The 22372-nt window shown below is 41.1% G+C and overlaps 1 protein-coding gene across 2 annotated transcripts; it reads left to right on the forward strand.

The window, feature by feature from the left end:
- Positions 1–812: 812 nt before the first annotated feature.
- On the forward strand, positions 813–22217 carry elk4 (ETS transcription factor ELK4). Of its 2 annotated transcripts, none has more exons than XM_076750973.1 (6): positions 813–1013; positions 6593–6807; positions 11630–12400; positions 13103–13342; positions 18050–18169; positions 18285–22217. In XM_076750973.1, exons 2-6 carry the CDS (start codon positions 6601–6603, stop codon positions 18381–18383), a joined length of 1437 nt encoding a protein of 478 aa, XP_076607088.1. In that variant the 5' UTR covers positions 813–1013; positions 6593–6600; the 3' UTR covers positions 18384–22217. The 2 variants fall into 2 exon arrangements, with proteins under 2 accessions (XP_076607088.1, XP_076607079.1); XM_076750964.1 differs by lacking the exon at positions 813–1013 and adding an exon at positions 3809–3888.
- The last annotated feature ends 155 nt before the right edge of the window (positions 22218–22372 follow it).

Raw genomic sequence — 22372 nt, forward strand, 5'->3', positions numbered from 1 at the left:
CTGCATTTTGCTAAGTGTGAATTCGTGAGTTGGAGAGTAAAATGCTTTGCATCAAGCACAGAAAAAATGAAATCGCTATATTTATAAATTCACATTTTTCTTAGAAAATGTTCTCCTTATAAGTTGCAATCTTAGTTTAAATGTTTATGTTATATATGTTTCGTTTTTAATTAAGGAGTCCCGCTAAAAATCGTTGCTGTGATTTATGTTTATCTCATGATCAGATTGTAGCAACACGTCGCAAACCACAAGTTTACATTAGAGAAATAAACAATTGCCTGTTCAAAACAACACATACCGCTTTGTAATTCGGGGAAATTTGGAAGTGGGTGTTAAGGTAACAACAAAATAATAACAGAACAAGAGAGGAAGTGATCTCAGCGTGAGTTAAGCAACACGTTTTCGTGCTTTCTAAGATATCGGAAATTTGGGAGGCGCACACAACAAGCACACAGGTGGTCATTTTCTCTTTCAGGTGGTGCTGATATGTGACGTTTAAACCCCAAGAACATGCAAGCCGCCTCAATGAGTGAAACTGCACAAGTTACGTCTATTGCATAGCCTTTAATATTCGTTTAAATTATTCATTTAAAGATTCTATTTCCTCTGAGTTGTCGCCGTTTTTTAGATGTTGCGATAAGTGGACTCATTTTTCACATTCGTGCTGTAAACCATAGAAACTGTTTACTGCATAGTTTACAGATAGGGAAAAACAACAGCTACTAACGCACAAATGATCTGTTTTATCGCCAAGAAAAGGCACTTAGAGGCGCGACAGTTCTTGATTGTAAGGCGTCCGAGGAACATTGAACGCAACATTTTTCAGTTCAAAGGATATATCGTCAGTACAAACCAAAGGCAGTTTAATGTATTTTATGTTCAGGTATTTCCCTGACGCTCTGTTGCAAACTTGTTTCTTGAGCTATGGCGCAATAGAAAGTTTTCCAGCAATGTTTTGGGAATATTTCAACGTGGCTCGACGACTCGGAAATTCAGCGGGCTCTGCGAGCGAGGTAATGTTAGCAGGGAAGCTAACACGAAGCTAGCTAACGGCTAACTTACAGTTAGCAAAAAAAAAACGTTAATGCTTTGATTTTTTTATCTCTTCGATTTCTAAAGTTACACACAGTCTAAACACGACAGTAGCACTCAAGCCCGACACTGTGGTTTCAAACTGTCGGGCAATAACAGGTAGCCTGTGTTAACGATACTGAAACTAACGTTATTCATCAACAAGTGGTCTTTTATTTTGCACTGTGTGGGTGCCTGGCTGTAGGACAGTAGACACCAGTCTCTCCAGCCGCGTCGTTTATAGCGCATGAACAGTCCATGTTATATGACTGATCTGACCCATCTCTCGTTATCTCAGTGCTCTGTCGATAACGTTTGCTGCTAATGTCAGTTACATAACGTCCATCGGTAAGCTCCTTGCCTGGCAGCAGTTTTGACACTGTCCTATTTTTGCCCCGATATCACCAGTTTTAACATGGCAGTTTGGGACAGATTGTGTGTGTGGGGGGGTGTGTCTCAAATCCAGCAGGTCTGGATGAGTCAGGGCAGATTTACTCGTCTCCATAAGAAGCTTATATACACACACGCGCGCGCGCGCGCGCTCACTCTCGCTTGCTCCCACGCACGCACGCACACACACTTGTTGACAGATGCTGACAGGGAGAGCGCAAATCACATTCAGCCTTGCAACATGGAGTGGACAAAACGGCAAAAAAAAAAAAACACATGAGAAGCCGGCGACACATAACAGTCATTATTAGGATTAATGTCACACAGCAGCACGTGTCAGCGCAGTGAAGATCACTTCTGGTGTGGTTCTTCAACGCAATATGAGAAACCCTCAGCAGTTGGGGTGTGAATTACAGGAATATTGTGCACTGAACCTGCAAGGGGAGATAAGATATCTTAAAATGAAGAATTCCTGGGAGTGGACCCTCCCTTACCTTTGTATGTGCCACGACATAAGATTATGTGTGCAACTCCATTTCTGCACTTGCATTGCATGTGGACGGATTATCAAGAGTGGGCTCTAAGCCTGATCTAGTGAAAACAAGCATGAGGCTGACATTCACATCAGCAAAACAAGTGTGGTTACTGGGCTTTTCGATCTCAAATGTGTACAACAACTGGACTGGAACACATGACACTTCATCAGCACATTGGCCGCAAGGGAGGCAGCTCTTCATAGCTGAGTGCTGGTGACGCTGGGCCATAACAAGTGATATTCAAGCTGCGATTGACATCACAGTGCAATTCTTGGTACCAGTTTGCCACACTCTTGCCCATGTGGGGTTATGGTGAATCGCTGTATTCTGCCTTGATGGAAAAATGCTGCAAACAGAAACTCTGTTGTTCATAATTATAAATGTACATGCTGGTGGGGGAGGTGTAATTGTTTGCTGTGCATTCAGATGCCATACACAGGGTGCAACACTGGAGTAATGCCTTGATCCCAATTGACCATCCATGCTCACCAGTTTCTTGCAGCAAAACATGTCTACACTATGTCTGCGTATGTCTTTGCTTTTAATTGCTGTACTGATCTGTGCTCATCATCTCAGGAATGTCTATACTTGTGAATATGCAGTGATCTTGGCTGTTCAGCCCAAGCTTAAGTGAGTCTCATTACATGAGGCCCAAGTTTCACTTGTGGAACAGCCTGGAAGTTTACTCAAATCAAGGTTTTGTAAGAAGCCTGCTTTTTTTTGGCTCCTTTGTAGAATAGCACTCGAGTGTAAGGAGCATGACACAGCAACAGAGGTTGTGATCTAACTTTTCTGATAATGACCAAAGTTTGTCCCATTGCATCAAGTATCATAGACTGCCAAAAGCTGGAATATCTGGTCAGACTCCTAGTCTTTTTTGCATATTCCTTCAGTAGCTGTTTCCCTATTTATATAGTAGGCCCGCTAATTCTGTGCAGTATTTTATACTAATAGAGTGCTTGAAAAGATGCTTTGAGGTTGGACAAAATTAAACATTAATGCATTTGAAATATCGACTGATTTGGTTAAAGTGGCTTTGACTGATATTGATTATGATATTAATATCAAAAAACGTGTGACATGACATTGAGCAAGGCTTTATAGTGAGTTTCAGCTCATTGTTTAGCTGTCTGACTGCAACTTTACTTTACCGGTATGGTTCATTTCACTGCTCTCATAGCAGTGTGTTCAGCTGCAGCAGTCAGCTGTTTTCATAGATAAAGCTCTAAAAACCCACTGCACACTCCACAGACAGACACACACACACACAGTTAGCGACCAGCGAACATAGTGGATCATCTAGCAGCTAAATAGCCAGATATTTCCCTCAGGAGTTGGTGGAGACCAATACAAACCTAAAAAAAAATAGCAGTTATTGCAAAATCTGTTATTAGTTTAGATAGAAGCATTTTTTTTGTGTGTATCAAATGTTTTGCTTTTCGTACCAAAATTCAAGTATTGTATTGGTACTGGTATAGAAAATTTGAAGTCATAGGCAGTGCTTGTGGTCTCAAAATTATGAATCAGCTTGACTGACAGACATTAACAACCTAACAGCCACGGTAGTTGCATTGATAGTAGTGCACAATGGACAGGACTAAAGTCACTAAAGCGTTTTCTATTGTCTTGTCCAATTTTTTTTTACCAGGAAAATCTTTTGTTGTCCGACATGTTTTAGTCTCTTCTGTCATAATGTGCTGTGAAAATAATTCCTGCGTTAGATTTGAAAATACTAAATAATCCAGCTCCACGCAATGCTTCCTCTGCTGCTTCTCTGTTGTCTGCTCTCTCTCACTCATCTCCCAAATTGGCGAATTAAGAGTTTATTTCAATCAAGCCACATTTAGAGATGATTGCTGGAACAGTGGAAAGATGAACCAAGAATGTTTCGGTGAGTTTTATTTTGTTTTTGTCATGTTTAAATGAAGTGTGTTGGACAATGATTTTTATAAATGGAGTCTGGTGAGACTTCGGCAAGACCAATATAATGTCTGTTTCTGGTTTAACAAAACAGATCTTACTCTTTAGCAGAAAGGTATCTCTCAAGGAATCCTTTCCATAATGTTGAAAAAGTTAAAAGTTCAAAGAAACAAAAAACATTTTTGACAGCACTAATGGGAAGTAGGTTTGGCTGTGATTGCAGAGAGACAGCAGGACAAGGAGCACAGAAGCTGTTGTGAAGAGAAAGATTGACCCTACTATGGATGAGAGCATTTGATCTCTTTATGATATCCACCCACACTATTTTTATGTATTATGTATTTATAGCTGCTCTGTTTTGGGCTTACACTGTTTTCAGTCACAGGATGAGCCCTCCCATCTATCATCTGTTTTTATCTGCACAAGCCCTCCTCTGGTGAAAAGAGGAACCTGTCACTTTTCTCTGGAGAACATGTAATTATGTGACCCTTCAGTGGTGCACCACCAGAGGTGACATGCAGAGGTATAGGCTGACTAGTTTTAGACACTAAAGTAGGACGCACCAGTTACCCCGTGCTGGTTAGTTGTACCAGGTGCAGATTGGTTTGGCCTGTGAAGGATTTTCAAATATAAAATCGGCAAAAATAGTTGTGGAATGTTTGTTTTCAAATGTTGAACCTAATCGTCTGCACTGGTCAGTAGAGCTAATGGATTGGATTGGAGTGTTGCATCTGCTAATATGTAAATCAGGTATTTTCATTATTCTGTCTGAGTAGACATCTATTCAGATTGAGACTGAGTGCAACAATATTAGCAGTCTGCTGAGGTCACAAAACATTCATTTACAGTCATTTACCTAAAAAAAATATCTGGTATCCCACTCTGACCAGTCACCTTACAAGTGAGGGACATGCCAATCTGCCTGCTCTATACATGCCCACGCAGTAATGAGAGGTGGCCTAATTACCAAAGTGAGAAAAAAAACCTGTGTTGTTTATCTCAACATACAATGTAACAAAAAAACACGCGAAGACTGCAGCAAAGCCACTCAAAAATAAAGAAAAAAGAAAGAAAACCTTAGCTGAGGCTAATAATTAAACATATACAGTAAAACACAAGCACGAGCAAAGCTTTTTTTTTCCCCTATTTTTTTTTTTTACCAATCATTGTGTCTTCTATAACCTGCATTTAATCAGCAACTTGTAGCTGTCAAAATAATGTGGTCACAGCACATTTGCAGCCAAAATTGACCATCATTTGGTTGGTGATTGGTGGTCTTTGCCAATGTGTGTGAAAAAAAAAAAAAAGGTCCCAGTAGAGCTGTATAAAGAAATATGTAGGCTACAATCACATACATCCATTTAAAATTCCTGCAGTAAAATTGTTCAGTAACAAAAAGTGGAGTATTGGCAGGTCTAGAGTACCTACCCTGTTATGTTATCTACCCAGTTTAATGTGGAACAGCTGCTGTGGTTGAACACAGTCAAATGCAATAAAGTGTTCCTTGTGAAATTATTTGGAGCTGTTGTAATAAGCGTACAGTATTGAAAGAAGAATTATTTCACTATACTGTGGATACCAAGGCCTTCTGTCAGGGTGACGATCCCTGCAGGGCGCTGTGTGAATGGCTTTCCTCTGTGCCTGCTAGTGTATTAACTTTTTCATTAATACCATTCTGTTCCTTTCACTGTGAGGGGCATTCCATCTTCAAGGCCGTGGTGTTTTGAAAGCCAGATGTGGGCAAGATGTTTGACTGTGACTATGACTTGTCAGCGGCCACATCACAGTGCCACATTTTCTATTTGTCCTTAAATTAGAAAAAAAAGGGGTTTTATTTTTAGGTGTAATTATCTTTTTCTGAGTAATTGGTTTAATGTGAACAGTGTGACAAATCTCCAGATATATGACATGATTCACCTATCACTTACTCTAACAATAGCGCTGCTCCACACTGTCTGTCTGGCTGTGAACAGCCTCAGTCAGCAGCCCTCAAGTTCAGACAGAAAGTGCGTACAGAGCCACTAGTCTTAAAGTCCACTTCATCATACCAAGGGAGGAAGAAGGTGGAAGCCTTCTTTACATTCTTGGCTCCACAACTTGCCATAAAAGGGATGGTATGGAAGGTGTTTGACTTCATCCAATTTATTCAGCAGGGTCTCTGGTGGCATTGTCATCCTGGAGTGTGAGCTGGATGCTGGAATGTCAGCATTTGTACCAGGCAGGACACCTGGTCCTGTACAGCCTCTTATTCCTCAGCTGTTACATAACCATTTACCGCAATTACACCACATTTCTGCCCATTCTTTGAGGTATCCAACAGACTTTGTGGTTTGAGGGGTTTTCTTTTGCTTGTTAAAGATACAGGTGTGGGTGACTAAGACCAGTACTCTTTCCATTGCTCCAAATGGGATCAGATATTGTGCTTGTACAATTAAGATATAATACTATATAGTACTTTTTAAAAGACTCAGAACTTCCTAACTGGAAGTGATAGGAATGAGCGAACATCAGTTTCAGTTTCTCCCAGTCAGGATGTCTTTACCTGAGTCAGTGAACAGGCTATGGTTGAAGGAGATGGGTCAGAACAACAGTGCGGACAACAAGAACCCAGTTACAGCATTCACATATTGTTCACATATTGGTACTTTAATATAGCTTCTTTTTTTTTCCCCCAGTGAGAGACATGGACAACTCTGTCACCCTGTGGCAGTTCCTTCTCCAGCTCCTATTGGATCCCAGTAATGAGCAGCTGATCTGCTGGACCAATGAAGAAGGGGAGTTTAAACTGCTACAGGCAGAGGAGGTGGCCCGGCTGTGGGGAGCCCGTAAGAACAAGCCCAACATGAACTACGACAAACTCAGCAGGGCTCTCAGATACTACTACGACAAGGTAACCATAGTACTTCTTCTCTCCTGTAGAATACACCAGTCACTTTCAGGTGGTTAAATGTCACTGCCCTGTATTTTATGCCTTAGCCCAGTCTTTTAGTGTTTAAGTTTGACACATGACAGTAACTATGCTATCACCACAAGACCAGTATTTGGTCAACCATCAGCTGACTGTTTGCCTGCATCCCACACATTGTGGTTGTTGTCACATCTATTAGCATTGTCATTCCCATAGGAGGCCTGATTGGACTAGCTCCCTAACTAACTCCCCAATAATCCCTATCCTCCCTAACCCTGATCCAAACCGCAAGCATGTGTTGTCCTTCATTTTTGTTAAAGATCTGACTAATTTCAGCTGTTTTTGAATGTCTGTTGGCCTCTGGGGGCTAAATGATCAAAACACATTTGGCCCAAATGTGGTCGTGACTGGTGTGTTTCTGCTTCTTATTAGTCCTGAACTGATTGCCTTCCATCGCTATACCCAGTACACTCGGGCTTTCAAAAAAAGATTTAAATAACTTTAAGAATCTAATGTGATAACATCTTTGGTTAGGTCTTAGCATATTTTTTGAGATTGTGTCAGTAATGAAGCATTTTTATCTTGTCAAGCTGAAATTTTAAAAAGGATGTGGTGGATATGGTGTTATGCAGGTAGCTCACAACACTTCCTCAGCTTTGTTGGCTGTTAATGCTGGTGACTGCAGTATAGTCATCAGGCCAGGTTCCACACTAAAATCAGAGGTTGCTTTCCAAATCAGTGGGGGTGCACCAGCAATAGTTACAGTCCTCACTGCATGGGGCCTGCAATGGCAATCACAAGAGCATATTTCTTATATAATGTCACCTAAACTACAAGGTGGCACCACAGCAACAAAATGTAATACATGGTTAGACGTACGTTTTGATTGGTAGAAGTCATTTCAGCTTAAATAACTAAAAGAGATTAAGCATGAAGAATTTAAGAACTGAAACAACAGTATGCTCAGGCTTTGAGTTAGAGAGCACCATTACAACAAGGCACCCATTAAAACACAAAATGTCCCATCACTGGGCCTCAGTGTCCTCCATTTTTAGATTTCATAAGCTGTATCATCATTTATTTCATGTCTTAGCCAAACCACAAAATGAGCTGTTGGCTGTTGTAAATGTGGATTGCAAACCGGTGTCTGTACACTCAGCCAAAGATGCTGAGAGAGAAAAAGCCCCACTCTGTACTAGGAGTGGGCAATATGACCTAAAATTTATATCACCAGATTTTTTGTTTGTTTGTTTTTCACAGTGACGGTTTCATACCAAGGTATTACCAAAATAGAAGAGATTCTCGACTCAAAATATGATTCTACCCCTTTTCACTCTATTAAGAATGTAAGGCATATGTCTGTGTGTATTGGCTCCAAATAGGAATGAAAATGAAGTATAGGCCTCCATGTGTTTTTGGAAGGAGTAACCTGCCTTGCAATGTTCATTAAATATTAAATGTAATGTGATTCATTGTCAGAGTTAGACAAGCAGTAGGCTTAGGCTTCTCAGCAGCATTTATTTGGCAGAAAACCCAAAGTATATTATACAAGTCCAACAGTAAGTGTACAACAGGGCATGTCTGCCAAGTACATTTACATACAGCAGCAACCGACACCAGTGTCGTCAAAGATACGTCAAAGTGTAGTGAGCCAAGCTACCAGTTACTCTACATTAAATGAAGCTGCACCGAAACTACCCCGAGAGAAATGTAACAAGCTCGGCTACAGCAACATAGAGAAAGTAGTTACTACACCTAAGCTATTTTTTTATTTTTTACATTGAACCAACTTCAGTCTAAGTCAGTGCTCTCTCAGTGAACAATAGAACTGTCAGTCAAACAGATTGACAGGAAAAAACTGAAGTTCAATCACTAATTAAACAATAAGCTTTGCTCGCTGCTCCAAAACCAACGAAAAATAACAAACCAAACAATGAGTGCTGCACATAATACCAAAAACATGTTGTTTGTGTGTGTGTGTGTGTGTGTGTGTGTGTGTGTGTGTGTGTGTGAGAGTGAGTGAGTGTGTGAGAGAGTGAGTGTGCACACCTGTGATTGCATGTGCATGCTCAGTTTAGACCTGGGCACACTTGCAAGACAAACTGTTAACCCAAAATTTAATAACAACTCAAACCAATATAGAAAAAGTAAAAAATCCTGACTCTGTGCTTCGGTTCCTCTCCGTCCTCACCCTCTGCCATATTTCCATCAAGTAAACTCAAGCATGTGTGTCTGTATTTCCCTGCAACAGAGACATTGTAGGCATCAGCCCAAGGATTGGTAAGTGATGTCACTGTCATATGGAGGTGCTTCTGTCGGCTGCACACAAGTCTGTATGTGGCAGTGGTGTCACTTACTGATCCTTAGCAGTGTTATTTCAGACTGCAGCAGAAAGCTCCACTGTGTTTTAGCTTCAGAAATGCTTGGGTTCTGCATTCTACTGAGAATGTTGTTAAACTAGTAACGCCAGTATTGCCCAAGACTGACATACATACATACTGATATGAAAATAGAAAACCAAAAGTAAACAGTCAGTGTGCCATGGGGTACTATCAAATACATTTACATACAACAGACACCCATACTGACATAGCACATGGCAGAGGAGGCTTTTCTGTAACAACAAAAGCAAGGAAAATAGTAGTTACTGGCCCTCTACCAGCATGTTATCACAGCACATAACATGATACCGGTGATGGTAACACTGTCCACCCATACTCTGTACCAATTAGATTTTTAAAAAGCGACTAAGGGTTGTGTTTTTTAGTATTCAAAGACTCTGTCAACAATAAACAAACAATAATTCTGTGCTGGCTGGTTCCACATGTCATAATCCAGCATGGACATGGATGTATTCAGACTAATTTTATAATCCATGTGTACATGAGCCTGAAACATTGTAGCTGGATAGCGGTTGAGTACTGACCAAGAGCTGATGTTATGTTAGCTGAATCACTCCGTTATACCTAGAGGATCACATTAGTATCTTAATCACTTTAATCAGGATGATTAGGCCTGAGCAGCGGCTTGTCAGTCTGCAAAACTATAAAGTTGGTTAATGTTAGCTCAGAAGCTGTCAATTAGATCAGTTTAGAATGATATCTGATGTCTTGAGACTTGTCAAATGCTACATACCAGGTGTTTGTCATTATTGTCCTTAGTACACAACTACATAGCAGTCAACACTAAACATAATGCCACTTGCAAATGTAATGATTATACTGAAAAGGTCATTTCACTTTCATTATAATGTAGTTGGTATCACTAAGCAAGTAAAATCAATAATTATATATTATGAAGACAGAACAGTGTACAGTCAATTAGGATTTGGAATTAGTCATGTATTGAAAAACAGTACAGAGTTTATTAAACCTGTTTGACTTCGACAAAATGCTGTCTGATTGATCTTTTAAATTGTGAACAACTCATTATATTAATTGCCTGTAAATAATGTCTATAAATGGACTAAGAATGATCAAGATTAATCTGAACAATTTTCAACACTCATGCAACTATTAGCACTTGAGCCTGAGATCATCAGAGCAGTCACAAAAACAACTTAAAATGCTTTTTTAGATCATACTTTAGCTTTTACCTAGTGCTTCTGTGGTGGTGACAGAAGCTCCCTGCCCTCTCTGGTGAAAATATTAAGCCAGACTCCCTTTTAGAAATCCGACATGCAATTTCTTACGTGTCAGCAGAAACACATAACTCTAAAAACACAAGATAAAAAGTGTCATATGTCGACAGTCTTCTTGTCAAGCATCAGCATCAGTATAATCAGTAAACTTTATTTCTGTACAAACTTTACAGATTTTGTCACTGCAACTCCCTACAAGCCACCGTGGGTTAGCTGTGCTATTTTATTGGGAGACTACGGTGAGAATGAGAGGTGAACCATTTCAAAATTTAAGATTTCTCACTAAAATGTGGGTTGCTTGGTGTATCAGATACACAGCAAGTCAAACACGGACTCATAACACTGTTAAGTCACTGTCTAGCATAACGGAAAAAATAAGATGCGTCCCCTTAACGCGTCAAGTTAGTTGTGTTTGCCGTAGTGAGTTTACTGAGAGGCCTACCTATCAATGCAAATTGGACTAGGCACAGATGTACAGCTCTAAGGGTACTGTGCTGAGCACTGTAATAATTTTTCCTATTCATAGGTTCCAAAAATAAAAATGAATACAAGTTTCATCAGATTGTGTGCTATCCTGATAAGTATGAGATGAGATGTTTGTCAGTCATAACATGCTGATGCTAATTACATGATGACAAAGCTGCATAACAGCACATGTTTTGAAGCAGCAGCTGGAGACTCAGAGGGGACTGTTTCCTCCAGAGGGCTGCACTAAAGAGTGCACCAGCCAATAGCAAAACACAAGTTAATTGCATCTCAGAATGGTTAAAGTCCATTGCTCAGTGACGTGCGGGAAGAGGGTGAGAGTGCTGTCTGTCTCCCACTCTGCTTGTGGTTTGGCAGAAGCACAGCCTGACCCTGTGGGCGTTCTGGGTAGGGCTGCTCTGGTATGTTTGGCTACAGCATTAGTGGCTGCTAGTTTGGTACAGACAGGAAGGACAGAGCTGTCCCACGCACGAGGCTTTTCTGTGGTTTCACTCTGCTATTTTTTACTCCTAGTGCCTGTTCGGTAGAGGCATACTACATGAGGGAAAGTCTTGTTTCTGCTCTCACTGGGTGCTTTCTGCCTAGATGATAATGATGTACTTTTTTACTTTTTATTGTATTCACCAAGATGAAAAACTAACATGTCTTGTCCTGCAATTTCTTTTTTGTGTCTTACAGAACATCATTAAGAAGGTGAATGGTCAGAAGTTTGTCTATCGCTTTGTGTCCTATCCCGACATCCTGAAAGGAGATGTTGGTACCCGGACAGAGGGTGGGGATGTGGGTGCTGGGGGCATCCCTCCCCTATCAAAGAGGGGAGACAGCACCCTACAGGAGGGTGAGTCTGGTGACCGCAGCAAGATAGCAGGTAGTACAGCAGCTCTGGGCTCTAGTACCAAGCAGTCAAACCGTAACGACTACATCCACTCCGGCCTGTACACCTCCTTTACCCTCAACTCATTGCAAAATGGACGCCAGCTCTTCAAGTCCATCAAAATAGAGAACCCAGCAGAGAAGATGGCTGACAAGAGAGTTCTCATTGCCACAGGCCAAAGCCAGGAGCAGTTGCCTCAGCAGCCAACTGGTTTGCCAACCGTCATCAAGTTTGGAAATACCCCTCCAAAGCCAGCACCAGCGCCACCTCCTCAGGTTGACCTAGAGCCAGCCTTGATGTCCAACGACTTGGATCCTCTGCAAGCTCCACCCCAGAGGGCCGAAGACATCAGCACACACTCCTCCCTGCCGCCCCAGTCCATCTACTCATTTGAACACATCCGCCCATCGGAAGCAGCGTTCAGCCTACCAGACCTGACCTCAGCCAGCCCGTCCCCGAGCCTGGTGCCTGACTCCTCCCAGGAGCTGGTGATAGACAGTGACATGGAGTCGGGATCTTCTCAGCCCTCGGTTGCTCAAGCACCGGAGCCCATAGACGCTCAGTCTCAGGAGAAGGCAAGTCTTCATACAAACAACATAAATGTTTAAAGGTCCTAAAAACTTATTTTCTCAGTCAGATTGGTTCTTTATTTCACATGATATTTAGTTTTTGTCTCTTGTCTTTTCATTGGTTTGAAGTAGGTGGGACTCAGTTTTAGTGAACCCTTCTTATGATGTTGCATACTGCTGTTCACCAATCAAAGTTATGCAACAGATTCAGTTGATCAGAATCTGCTAGTAACTGTGTGGTAGTTTGCATATGTTGTCAGACCACTCTCAAACAAATCTGACAAAAACACACCCATATAGTCCCGTTGAAGGGGATTGGCTCAGTTTTTGGCATTAAACTTGTGGTGTTTCTGGGCACCAGATGATTGTAAGTGCAATATTCATTCTCTGTTTAGCCCTGTTTTTGGTCTCTATCAAAATATCTGGCTCCTTACCTGCTAAATGCAGCAGCTAGTTTCTAACTGTGTCTGTCTGCTGTTTGGTGCTGAGCAGGTAGTGTTCAGTGGGTTGTCAGAGCAGCCCAAAACCAAAACAGTAAAGCTGTGGGCCAGAAAAAACAACCTGGGTGAATATTCCCTGTGAATTCACCACCAGTGACCCATTTAACTGAATCACATGATTCATTTTTATTATAAATGCCCATTTTTATATAAATAATAATAAATAAAATGATATTAAAAGTGTCATTATCTGTCTCCTGTCCACCAGGTGGACAGTGGCATTGGTTTGTCAGGAGATGAGACCAGCTTGGTGGACGCTGAAACCAGTTCATCCTCAGTGAGCAGCAGCACCACAGTCAGCACTCAGAGCTCAGGAAAGACACGCAAGCCACCGAAAGTTCTGCAGATCAGCCCACCGACTCTGCTGGTCACAGCCTCTGACTTCTCCCCCATGAACCTCTGCAGCCCCTCTCTACCAACTGCCTCTCTCACACCAGCAATGCTACAGGTGAGCACGTGAATTCATCCACATTTGAAAGTTACGTCAGTTTCTTTCAGGTAAAAACACATTTAAGACATTTACACCCAGAAATAAGAGTATAAATCTGAAGTTATTTTGAAAACTAAAAAAGAAGTAATAAGACATTTGGGTCCGAGTAATCAGATCAGGATGATGTGTTGCAAAACTGGTGAATGTGTGGGGATGGCTCAACTTTGAATGTGGAATCTTTCCAGACATTCAAAAGATGATGAATGCTGAAATTAAGTATGATGATTGATAACAAATGCCCACGATAGCATGTTATTAACCTTTTGATCAAAAATAGTTTGTTAATTACAAGAGAGCAGAGCAGAAATGTCATGTCATCCATTTATTTTCCACACTCACTGTAGACTACTTGTAAGTTGAAGATGCCATCTGTATTCCTCCTGTCGTAACTCCACCTTCATATGATTGGAAGGACAGATGGAAGCAAAGTGGAACTGAAATGAACAGTGAGACATCATCAGTCAGTGTAGTTTCGTTTTGAAAAGAGCATTTACATACTCATTACACACACCTACTATATATGAGCTGCAAATTGAGTGTGTCATGAATAATGTCATGCAGCCAAGTGGTTGCACTGAGTTTTCATTTTCGCCCAGGTTACCGCAAGAGAAAACCAAAGCAGAGATCCTTGAAAGTGATCTGTTTGAGATTCAGTGTGCCATTGATCAATTTGTGCCCTACTCTGTATTAGCCATCCATCAAAAAATCTTCCAAGCAGACATGTTGTTTGTAGGCCTGAATATCATTCAAATATGTTTAACTGAGGGTTGGTATGACAATATATACTGGTGTGATGGTAGAAATGTGTTTACTGGTAGAGATTTGGCAATACCGTTTCCACCATGGGGGCTCTCCCTTCGGCAGTATTTACACATCATTCACAGTGCTGCAACCCTGCGAAACAGCGAGCGAGTGGGTGTATTGATGACATGTGCTGATGATTTGTGTTGAGTGTAGCTGCTTCAGAGTCTTTTCTGCAAGCCTGTATATTTCTTTCCACTTGTTCGTTCGATATTGTTGATGCGTCCAATTTATGTAGCATTGATGTCGATGCAAAACAGTCATCATTAGGAATTAGTCCTTCTCCTCTTTTTGTACCAAGGGCCACCACTCACCTAAACTAAACTGAGAGTATTTCTAGTAAGTGAGAATGTGTCTGACACAGAAAAATGTGCTACTTGTGTTAAAAGACAACTCTGGACAATATTTGGACCCGATTCTGCAGACATTGTCTGGAGTTCATATGAGAAATGGTTTTGGTGTCACTGCTATATTTCAGGGCGTCAGCACATTGTAGCCATCAGCTGCCTCGCAATGTCACATGATTTGGGCAGCAGGACTGCTCACCACCTCCTCGTTCTCACTTGACCTGAGAGCGACAGTTGATGACAATATATTGGCAAATGGGCAGCAATACACCAATGTAACATCCAATCTCTTACTTTCTCTGTGCTAAAGAGCAGCTAGTCCGGAGCTGACAGTCATCCACTGTGTCATCTTCTTTTACCTGTCAGTTTGTGAGCAACTCCCATGTTTGCCGTCAGCAACACTCTTCACCTCGGCACCAGGTTATGGATCCCTGCAGTGAGGGGAGAGGATGCCCCGGTAGACGATGCGGTGAACGGAGTCACTGCTAAGCGGATACAGCAGGGGTGGGGAACCCTTTTCCTATCAAGAGCAAGTTTTTGCTTCGAGGGTCATACTAAATTATTGAACATATACATCACACTAATCTCTGCAATGGCTGGAACTGCTTCTCTTTGTGAGATGGTAGTGTGGTGATGATGCTAGTTGCAGCTGGTTATCAGTCTCGAGCAGAACCAAGTTGTTGCAAAAGCCAATTTTGAGAGGAGCTGCTCTCAGTTGTAGGTTGTTGCTTTGCAGCTCAGTGATTTCATGGGTTGTGGGTTGTCAGTGACATCAGCTTGTTCCACATCAAACAGTGTATATAAATGTGTTAAACTCCTTTATGTTAAACTTTTCGTGTCCTGAAAACTCTCACCAAATGCGTGAAGGAGTTTTCACTCTCACCACCATATTCAGATGTCATAACAGTCTTTTCATCTTCGAGATGAAATCGGGGTTCTCCACCTTGAAAGCTAAATCACATGAAATTTTATTTTGGTGCTAATAGCTCCACAGCAGCATCAAAGCCCTTGTTCACAAATTCTCCTTCCAAATGAAGTTTCCTCGTTCACCACAAAACTTGCCTGCATAACACCGTCTCGGTCAGAATGTGGTAATATGACTCCACCCAAACTCTGTCAAAGAGCGTTAACTTTATCCAAGCACATTTGTCCTTGCAGCACCCTTGCGAGCACCCCTAGCATCCTTTGCATGCACCCCAAGCACCGGTATCTGATACAGCTTAGCTGCTACTGGCTAGCTAACAAGCAGCATAAAGTTTACCTAGTTACCTGATCACATAAGCAGCTGGTGGAGAAAAAAACAACAACAAAAGTAAAAACAACCTTAGACTGCAAATCACAAGACAATGACAGGACATTTTCTGATGCTGAACAGTTTTGAAGCAGTTCGGGTGGTGCCCTAAAAGTATCGACGTTGGGCACCCAGCCCTAGTTGTTTGGTCAAAATTCAAACATTAAAAGTAGTTTACCAGTAGTTTCGTTGTTTACATTTTTCATTACAGAAGGTTAGTGCTGCCTGTTGAAGTGATACCTGTAGTTGCACCTTCATTTATTTATTCACACATTTTGTGTCTACAGTACTTTTGGTATTTTATAGTAATTTTTGAAGTCATCTGTTGTTTGCATCTAACTGGACAGAACCCAGACAACCTCCAGCATTTACCGATCCTGACCAGCAGGTGGCAGCAGAGCAGCTGTAATCTGTGAAGCCTGGCTGTCTTCTCTTCTTCTTGTGATGTTTAATTGTTCCCAGTGATGCTGTTTGCTGACCACATGACTGTGTGCTGCTCTGTAGAATTTAGGAGTCTATTAGATTTGCTGGCTTAGACAGTGTTGTTTTTATTGTGTCTCTCCACCAAATCGGGTCAGTTTGATCACGAGATCCAGTGTCGGACTGCCAGTCAGCTCACAATTGAATGATTTCGTCTTCCTGTTTTTTCTCTCTTCTTTCAGAGATTGACTTTAAACATTGCCTCTTCATTGTATGGGGCGGTTCAGATTGGTTCTTAATGGTCAGTACAGATGCATATGGATCAAAGCTGCTGGTGGCTTGTAAACTGCCCCTGTGACCCCACAATTCATAAACATTCATTTGCTAAATTAAATGAAAGTATTTCTAAATAAATAAACTAACTGTCCAGTGTTGCCAGAGGTGAGGTTGACTCAAACTGAGACTTTTGAAATTCTACTGAAACCTACAGTAATACACCTGTTAGTAAATGATTGTGGAGTTTGTGCTGTTCAAAGTTGACAAGTCCAGGGACAGTGTGCAACAGGTCCTTAATCTGCATATACTCATAGTTTATAGAACATAGTAGACAATTAAGCTCTTTAAGGCCCTTTTTATGAACATATATGCATGGACGAGTGGCCCATTATATACAAACAGTAAATTCTGTATAGTACCCTGTGTGTCACAGATTGCTTTTGCAATAGACAGAACAGTCTATTTATTATGCTTACCCAAATGTAGTGAGAACTTGTTGGAGTAATTATCTGTTGCAGCTAGAGACAACAAAAATCATTTTGACTAAAGCAGCATAGGCTCTGATAAAGAACAGCATCAGAAATAAACTGTCTCTACTAAAAAGATCCTACCAACATTACTAACATATAATTATCAGGAGCCAATTCTTCTGTTTTTCTGTATTATTTGTGGTCATTAAAAGCAACTTTAAGCTGCACCAGTTATAAAAGCAATAGTTCCTTAGTCACTGATGGAGCTGATAAAACAAGGTAACTTAATATCCCATGAAGTGTAGACCTTCTTAATAAGCTGTGGAAGTGGTTAGAGTACAAAAATCAAACTGCACTAAATGCAAACTGGCCACTGTTTGCAGATAAGCACTGTAAAGAGACACGCACAGTGCAAAGCAAAGGCTGAGACAGCAGTGAACATACAATGATGATCTGACTGAGCTGCCATTTCTTTTCACTTCACTCATTTATAGACTAACAACGGCTTGTATAGCCCTGTCATTCTCATCCACACTTGTTACCACAGTATCTACGTGGACAGATGACATCCCTATTCTTTATCCCGCCTATGCAACTCTTGATTGTTCGACTGCTTCTCCAACCTGGGGAAAGCACTATTAACGGGCACAACACCAGACTTATTTAAGCTGCTGAACATACTGCGTGTGTGTGTGTGTGTGTGCACCAATTCAGAGACGAGTAGTGGTCTTGGAATGTGTCATAGATGATGGAGCCCAACCGATACATAGTGTATACTGTATTTATACATATTCAATTTAGAACATTTTTTGAAGAGTTTTGACAGTTTTTGTTAAGGAAATTATGCCTAAGTGACCAGATGCTGAGTGGGAGAGCTGGCTCGTGCTCTCTAATGGAAAACTTAAATAATAGAGATGCTATGTCTTTGGCATTTCGCTGCTGCAGTTTCTCACTATGTACTGTCTTAAATTTATGCTGGTACAATGTATCTATGAGAATCTAAAAGCAGGCTACGTTAAGGCTTGTTTTATGAGTCTGCGTTGTCTATCTTCCTCCTCAGACTCCCACTCTGTTACTGACTCCCAGTCCTCTGCTGTCTAACATCCACTTTTGGAGCACGCTCAGTCCGGTCGCTCCGCTCAGCCCAGCCACACGCCGCCAGGGAGCCCACCTGTTCCAAGTCAGTACTTTAGAGTATATAGTATACCCTCTTTGTCTTTTTCTTTCTGGTCATTTTTCTATGTGTCTGGACTGTCTAAAAAGGCATCCTAACACCCCATTCTGCTCTGTTCCAGTTTCCGTCTGTCCTCACCCCTCAGTTCCAGATCCCTGTACACAGTTTGGATGGGACCAACACGCCTGGCCCCATTTCTCCGGACCCTCAGAAGACATAGAATTAACCCCCTACAGCATCATCGCATCTGGACACAGACAGCCAGACACCCCCCCCCCAGCTCCATCTCCTACCCCCACATCCAGGACTATAATGTGGAGGTCATTGTCATTCCTCATCACTCCGGTGCTTTCAAGTTCACTGCCACAAAATTCACACTACAGTCATGCGTGATGAGATGAGATGAGAGGGCTACACGTTCAGTTTGTTTCTGAGCATTTACAGCCTGTGGATGCTATCCTTGAACACACTGATGCCATTGTTCCATATGAACTTGTGAATTCATTTTGTCTGGCTTTTTGGAATCCTCAGTCACAACAATTCAAAGGAGAAAGGAATTTCCATGGCAACAGATGGTGCATGTGGATTGGACACTCAGCAGCGACAATCTGCTTCATACTTGGACTCACAGACCGGTGGGATTGCAGATAACTGAATCTTTCCTTTTATAGATTTTCTGTCTTTTCTTGTGCAACAGTTTTGCTGCCAAAAAAAGACATATGTTATGTTATCAGTTTCTAACCTGCTTCTTCCCCTGCTGAAAGTGATTCTGCTCCTTTTTGTGTTATATCCTTAACATTTACTCTTGTTGAAGGGTAGTGCTTTAACCTGATAACCTGCATGTGTCCCTTCGACTCTCTTACCTTTAACACAGCTCTCAACCTCGCCTCACCTGCCTAAGTGTGCACTGTTTGCTGCTTGAAATACTGGCTGACTACAGCTGTATCCAACAGGACTTTTACCTTTACTGTCTTATTGTGACATGTGGCCATAATCCAAGTTGAACCTTGAATCACGCCTCTGTGTAACTGTTGTAATGCATATATACAGTAGAATAGCCCCAGAAGCCATTGTGGCCTGGTTTTTCTCCAGCCAGCAAGCTTTCAGGTGGGAATGAAAGAAAGTGAAGCCATAACCCTTTCTGTGCATCGATCTGCAAGCAACATACACACATCCTGTCCCTACTGCTCTGATGTTGCCTTTGAAAATGAACTCGACATTGTTAAAAGGGAGTTTTGCACCTTTTTGTGGGGTGTTCAATTGGCACTGATGGTGAATGTAGACAGCTGAAGCAATGAATGCCTCAGTTTTGTTTTTGAACGGCAGCATGCCCCCTCGCAGTTCCCCTAACTATGTCACTGTAGACATCAGATGACGGCACTGGTGTCGGAAAAACAACAGAGGAGACGTCAACTTTCTTGGTCAATGTAGCTCGCACCGAGGAATTTATGGCTTCAGTTGACTCTATTTATCATCAGCACTGATTGGATATCCACATAAAACATGAATGAAAATATTTTTTCAAGGAATAGTCAGACATTTTGGGAAATACACTTATTTGCTTTCTTACAGTGAGTTTGGTAGGAAGACGGACATCACTCTCATGTCTGTACGGATTCTATGTACCTGGAGCCGCAAGCTGGTTAACTTAGCTCAAAGCTTAGCACAAAGGATGAAAACAGTGGGACACACCTAAACTAGCTCTGACCAAACGTCCCGAAATCCACCTACCACCACCTCTGAAGTTCAGTAATTGATTCATATCTTGTGTGTTTCATTTGTAGAACAACCAAAGTATAAAAACATTGATTTATGTGGTGCCAGACGATTTCTTCAACCAGTTTACACTGGTTGCCTGGTAACAGGTCCTGGCCAAGACACTGTTTCAGCACAACTTTTATGAGATATAACATGCTAATTAGTGAGCTTCAGAGGTAGTTTTAGGTGGATTTGCTACCTTAGGACAGAGCCAGGCCAGCTACACTACGTATTTATTAGACGTGAGAGTATTATCAATTTTCTCATCTAACTTTTGGCAAGCAAGTAAAACGGTGTGTCTCCAAATTATTCCTTAAATACAATTTGAACTAAAGCCACACGAAATTGTTACTCATCTAGAAAAATCACAGCAGACGTTGAACTGTGTGGATTGTCCACAGGTCAGCTCTGTTCTCTTTGCTCTGCATTCATGGGCTTTGATTGATGTTGCTTGCAGGGTCGGTGCTGTTATTTTATCTCCAAACATTTTTTTTAAATTTTATCTCTGAACATCCAAATCTTAGTGGCTAGACTTTTGAGAGTCCAGCCGTAACCTTTGCCGAGCCTTAGCCATGTGAAATACACCAACCTTTAATCCAGAGGACTTTAGAAACCTTCTGGAGCTCTGAAGCACCTTCCTTGCCCTGAAACTCCTCCTCTAGATTATCAGCCATGAAAGGCTTGTACCTGTTTTGTAAATGATTCTGAAGCCATAAGTCTGAGACGCAGACTCAAGAGGTAGATCCCACATTTCTATGCTATTAAATGTGGAAATCGTATATCACACTTGTTTACATGGTACTTGGATAGAACACGCTTAAGTGTTTCATTACCTAAGTGTCCCTTTCTAACCCAGGGATGGACGACCAGCGAATCTTATAGGGGGGAACTCTTGCTCATTTTTTACTCAACTAACAGACATTTGCCCCCTCAGCCTGCAGTCCGTCACATTGTTATATGGTGCCTTACCACAGCCAAGCCCAAGTTTATCTCCCACAAGTGGATGCAGTTGTATCATTTAAATGTAGTGGAGAACTCGCAGTGTGCAACATTGTTTTTTTTTGTTTTGTTTTGTTTTTTCTGTCACATATTTGCGTAGACCAAACCAGTGCCCCAGAAGTGAAACTTCACAGGGATATTTTGTGTGCGAGTTCACTGCAGCTCGTTTGGTCTGCCACAAATTATGTATCGCAGGACCTGAAATGTGCTCCAGGATGCATAACTGTACATACAGACAGCAACATGGGTTAATATGCAGGGTATGTAAATCTAATCAGGCCATGTTTCTTTCCTTCCTTACAAATGTTTGTGATAACAACTTACTCAGAAAGCATATAAATGAATATATATATATATATACATATATATATAACCTGTTTATTATTTTTCTGTAATCTCCTTTCATTTTCCTGTAACACCAATAGAATTTTAAGATTAATTTCTATTTTTGTAACGGCCAGATAGTTAGATGTCTGCTATTTTGAGTTCTCTGATTCAATGTTCTCTTTGTGCATGTGTTGCTTTATGTTTTCCTTGTGTGGATTTGGGAGGTGTGCCCCGCGGTGGCATTGGCTATTTTTGGAAATCAAAGCCTTATGAGGAGAAATCTAAATCTATGTTTTATATGTAAAGTGTTTTGATATAGTGTTGATATTGTACATGCAGATGTTGTGATGGAACGTTTGCACTTAAACTTTCGGGGTTCCTGTAGTATTGGATTCTGTCGCTTTTCTATGACTGTGATTTCCTCTTTCATGAAATGTTGTTGATGTTTGCTTACTGAGAAATGTATATTTTCCCAAAGGGAGGATAAAATTATGCACTTCGTATTTTATATAGTACATCTAATCTTTTACAGTACACATCGAATGATTTGTGATTAGGCATGACCACACAATATTTATTTATTTGAATTTATAAGAGAGCCCAATACAATTGGTAGCTTACGTTGCATTTTTGCAGCAAGTTTGATGAAAAACTATAAAATAGCTGGATAATAACCCCAAAGCCCATTTGAAAGTTTCCTCCATCAAGTCATCTCGGGCTTGTTGTTTGCATATTTCTTCATTTGTATCTTTCAATGATGTTTTTCCTTCAGATTAGCTTGAAATGTAAAATGTCATTTTAAAAACAGTTCTTGCTTTGTTCTGTCCAATTTTCTATTTGTTTGATGCTTTTTCAAATGTTTACAAGCTGCTTGTCTTAAGTGGCATATTAATGTGTGAGAGGTGTAGAGGAAGTGTTTGTAATGGAAGAGATATGTGAGACCAATAATAAAAGATCTCTAACTAACCAAGTCTCTGTATTGTGTCATTACATCATGTTATTAATGTCTGTTCAACCACCACGAAATCACAACATTACTACCAAGACAAACTGATATAAGTCTGAGTATATTTTCCCAGTAGCAACCAAATACATTGCAGGTTTTTGACAAAAAACACATCATAC

The sequence above is a fragment of the Chaetodon auriga genome, chromosome 2 (genome assembly GCF_051107435.1).
Source record: "Chaetodon auriga isolate fChaAug3 chromosome 2, fChaAug3.hap1, whole genome shotgun sequence".
In the NCBI taxonomy this organism is placed as follows: domain Eukaryota; kingdom Metazoa; phylum Chordata; class Actinopteri; order Chaetodontiformes; family Chaetodontidae; genus Chaetodon; species Chaetodon auriga.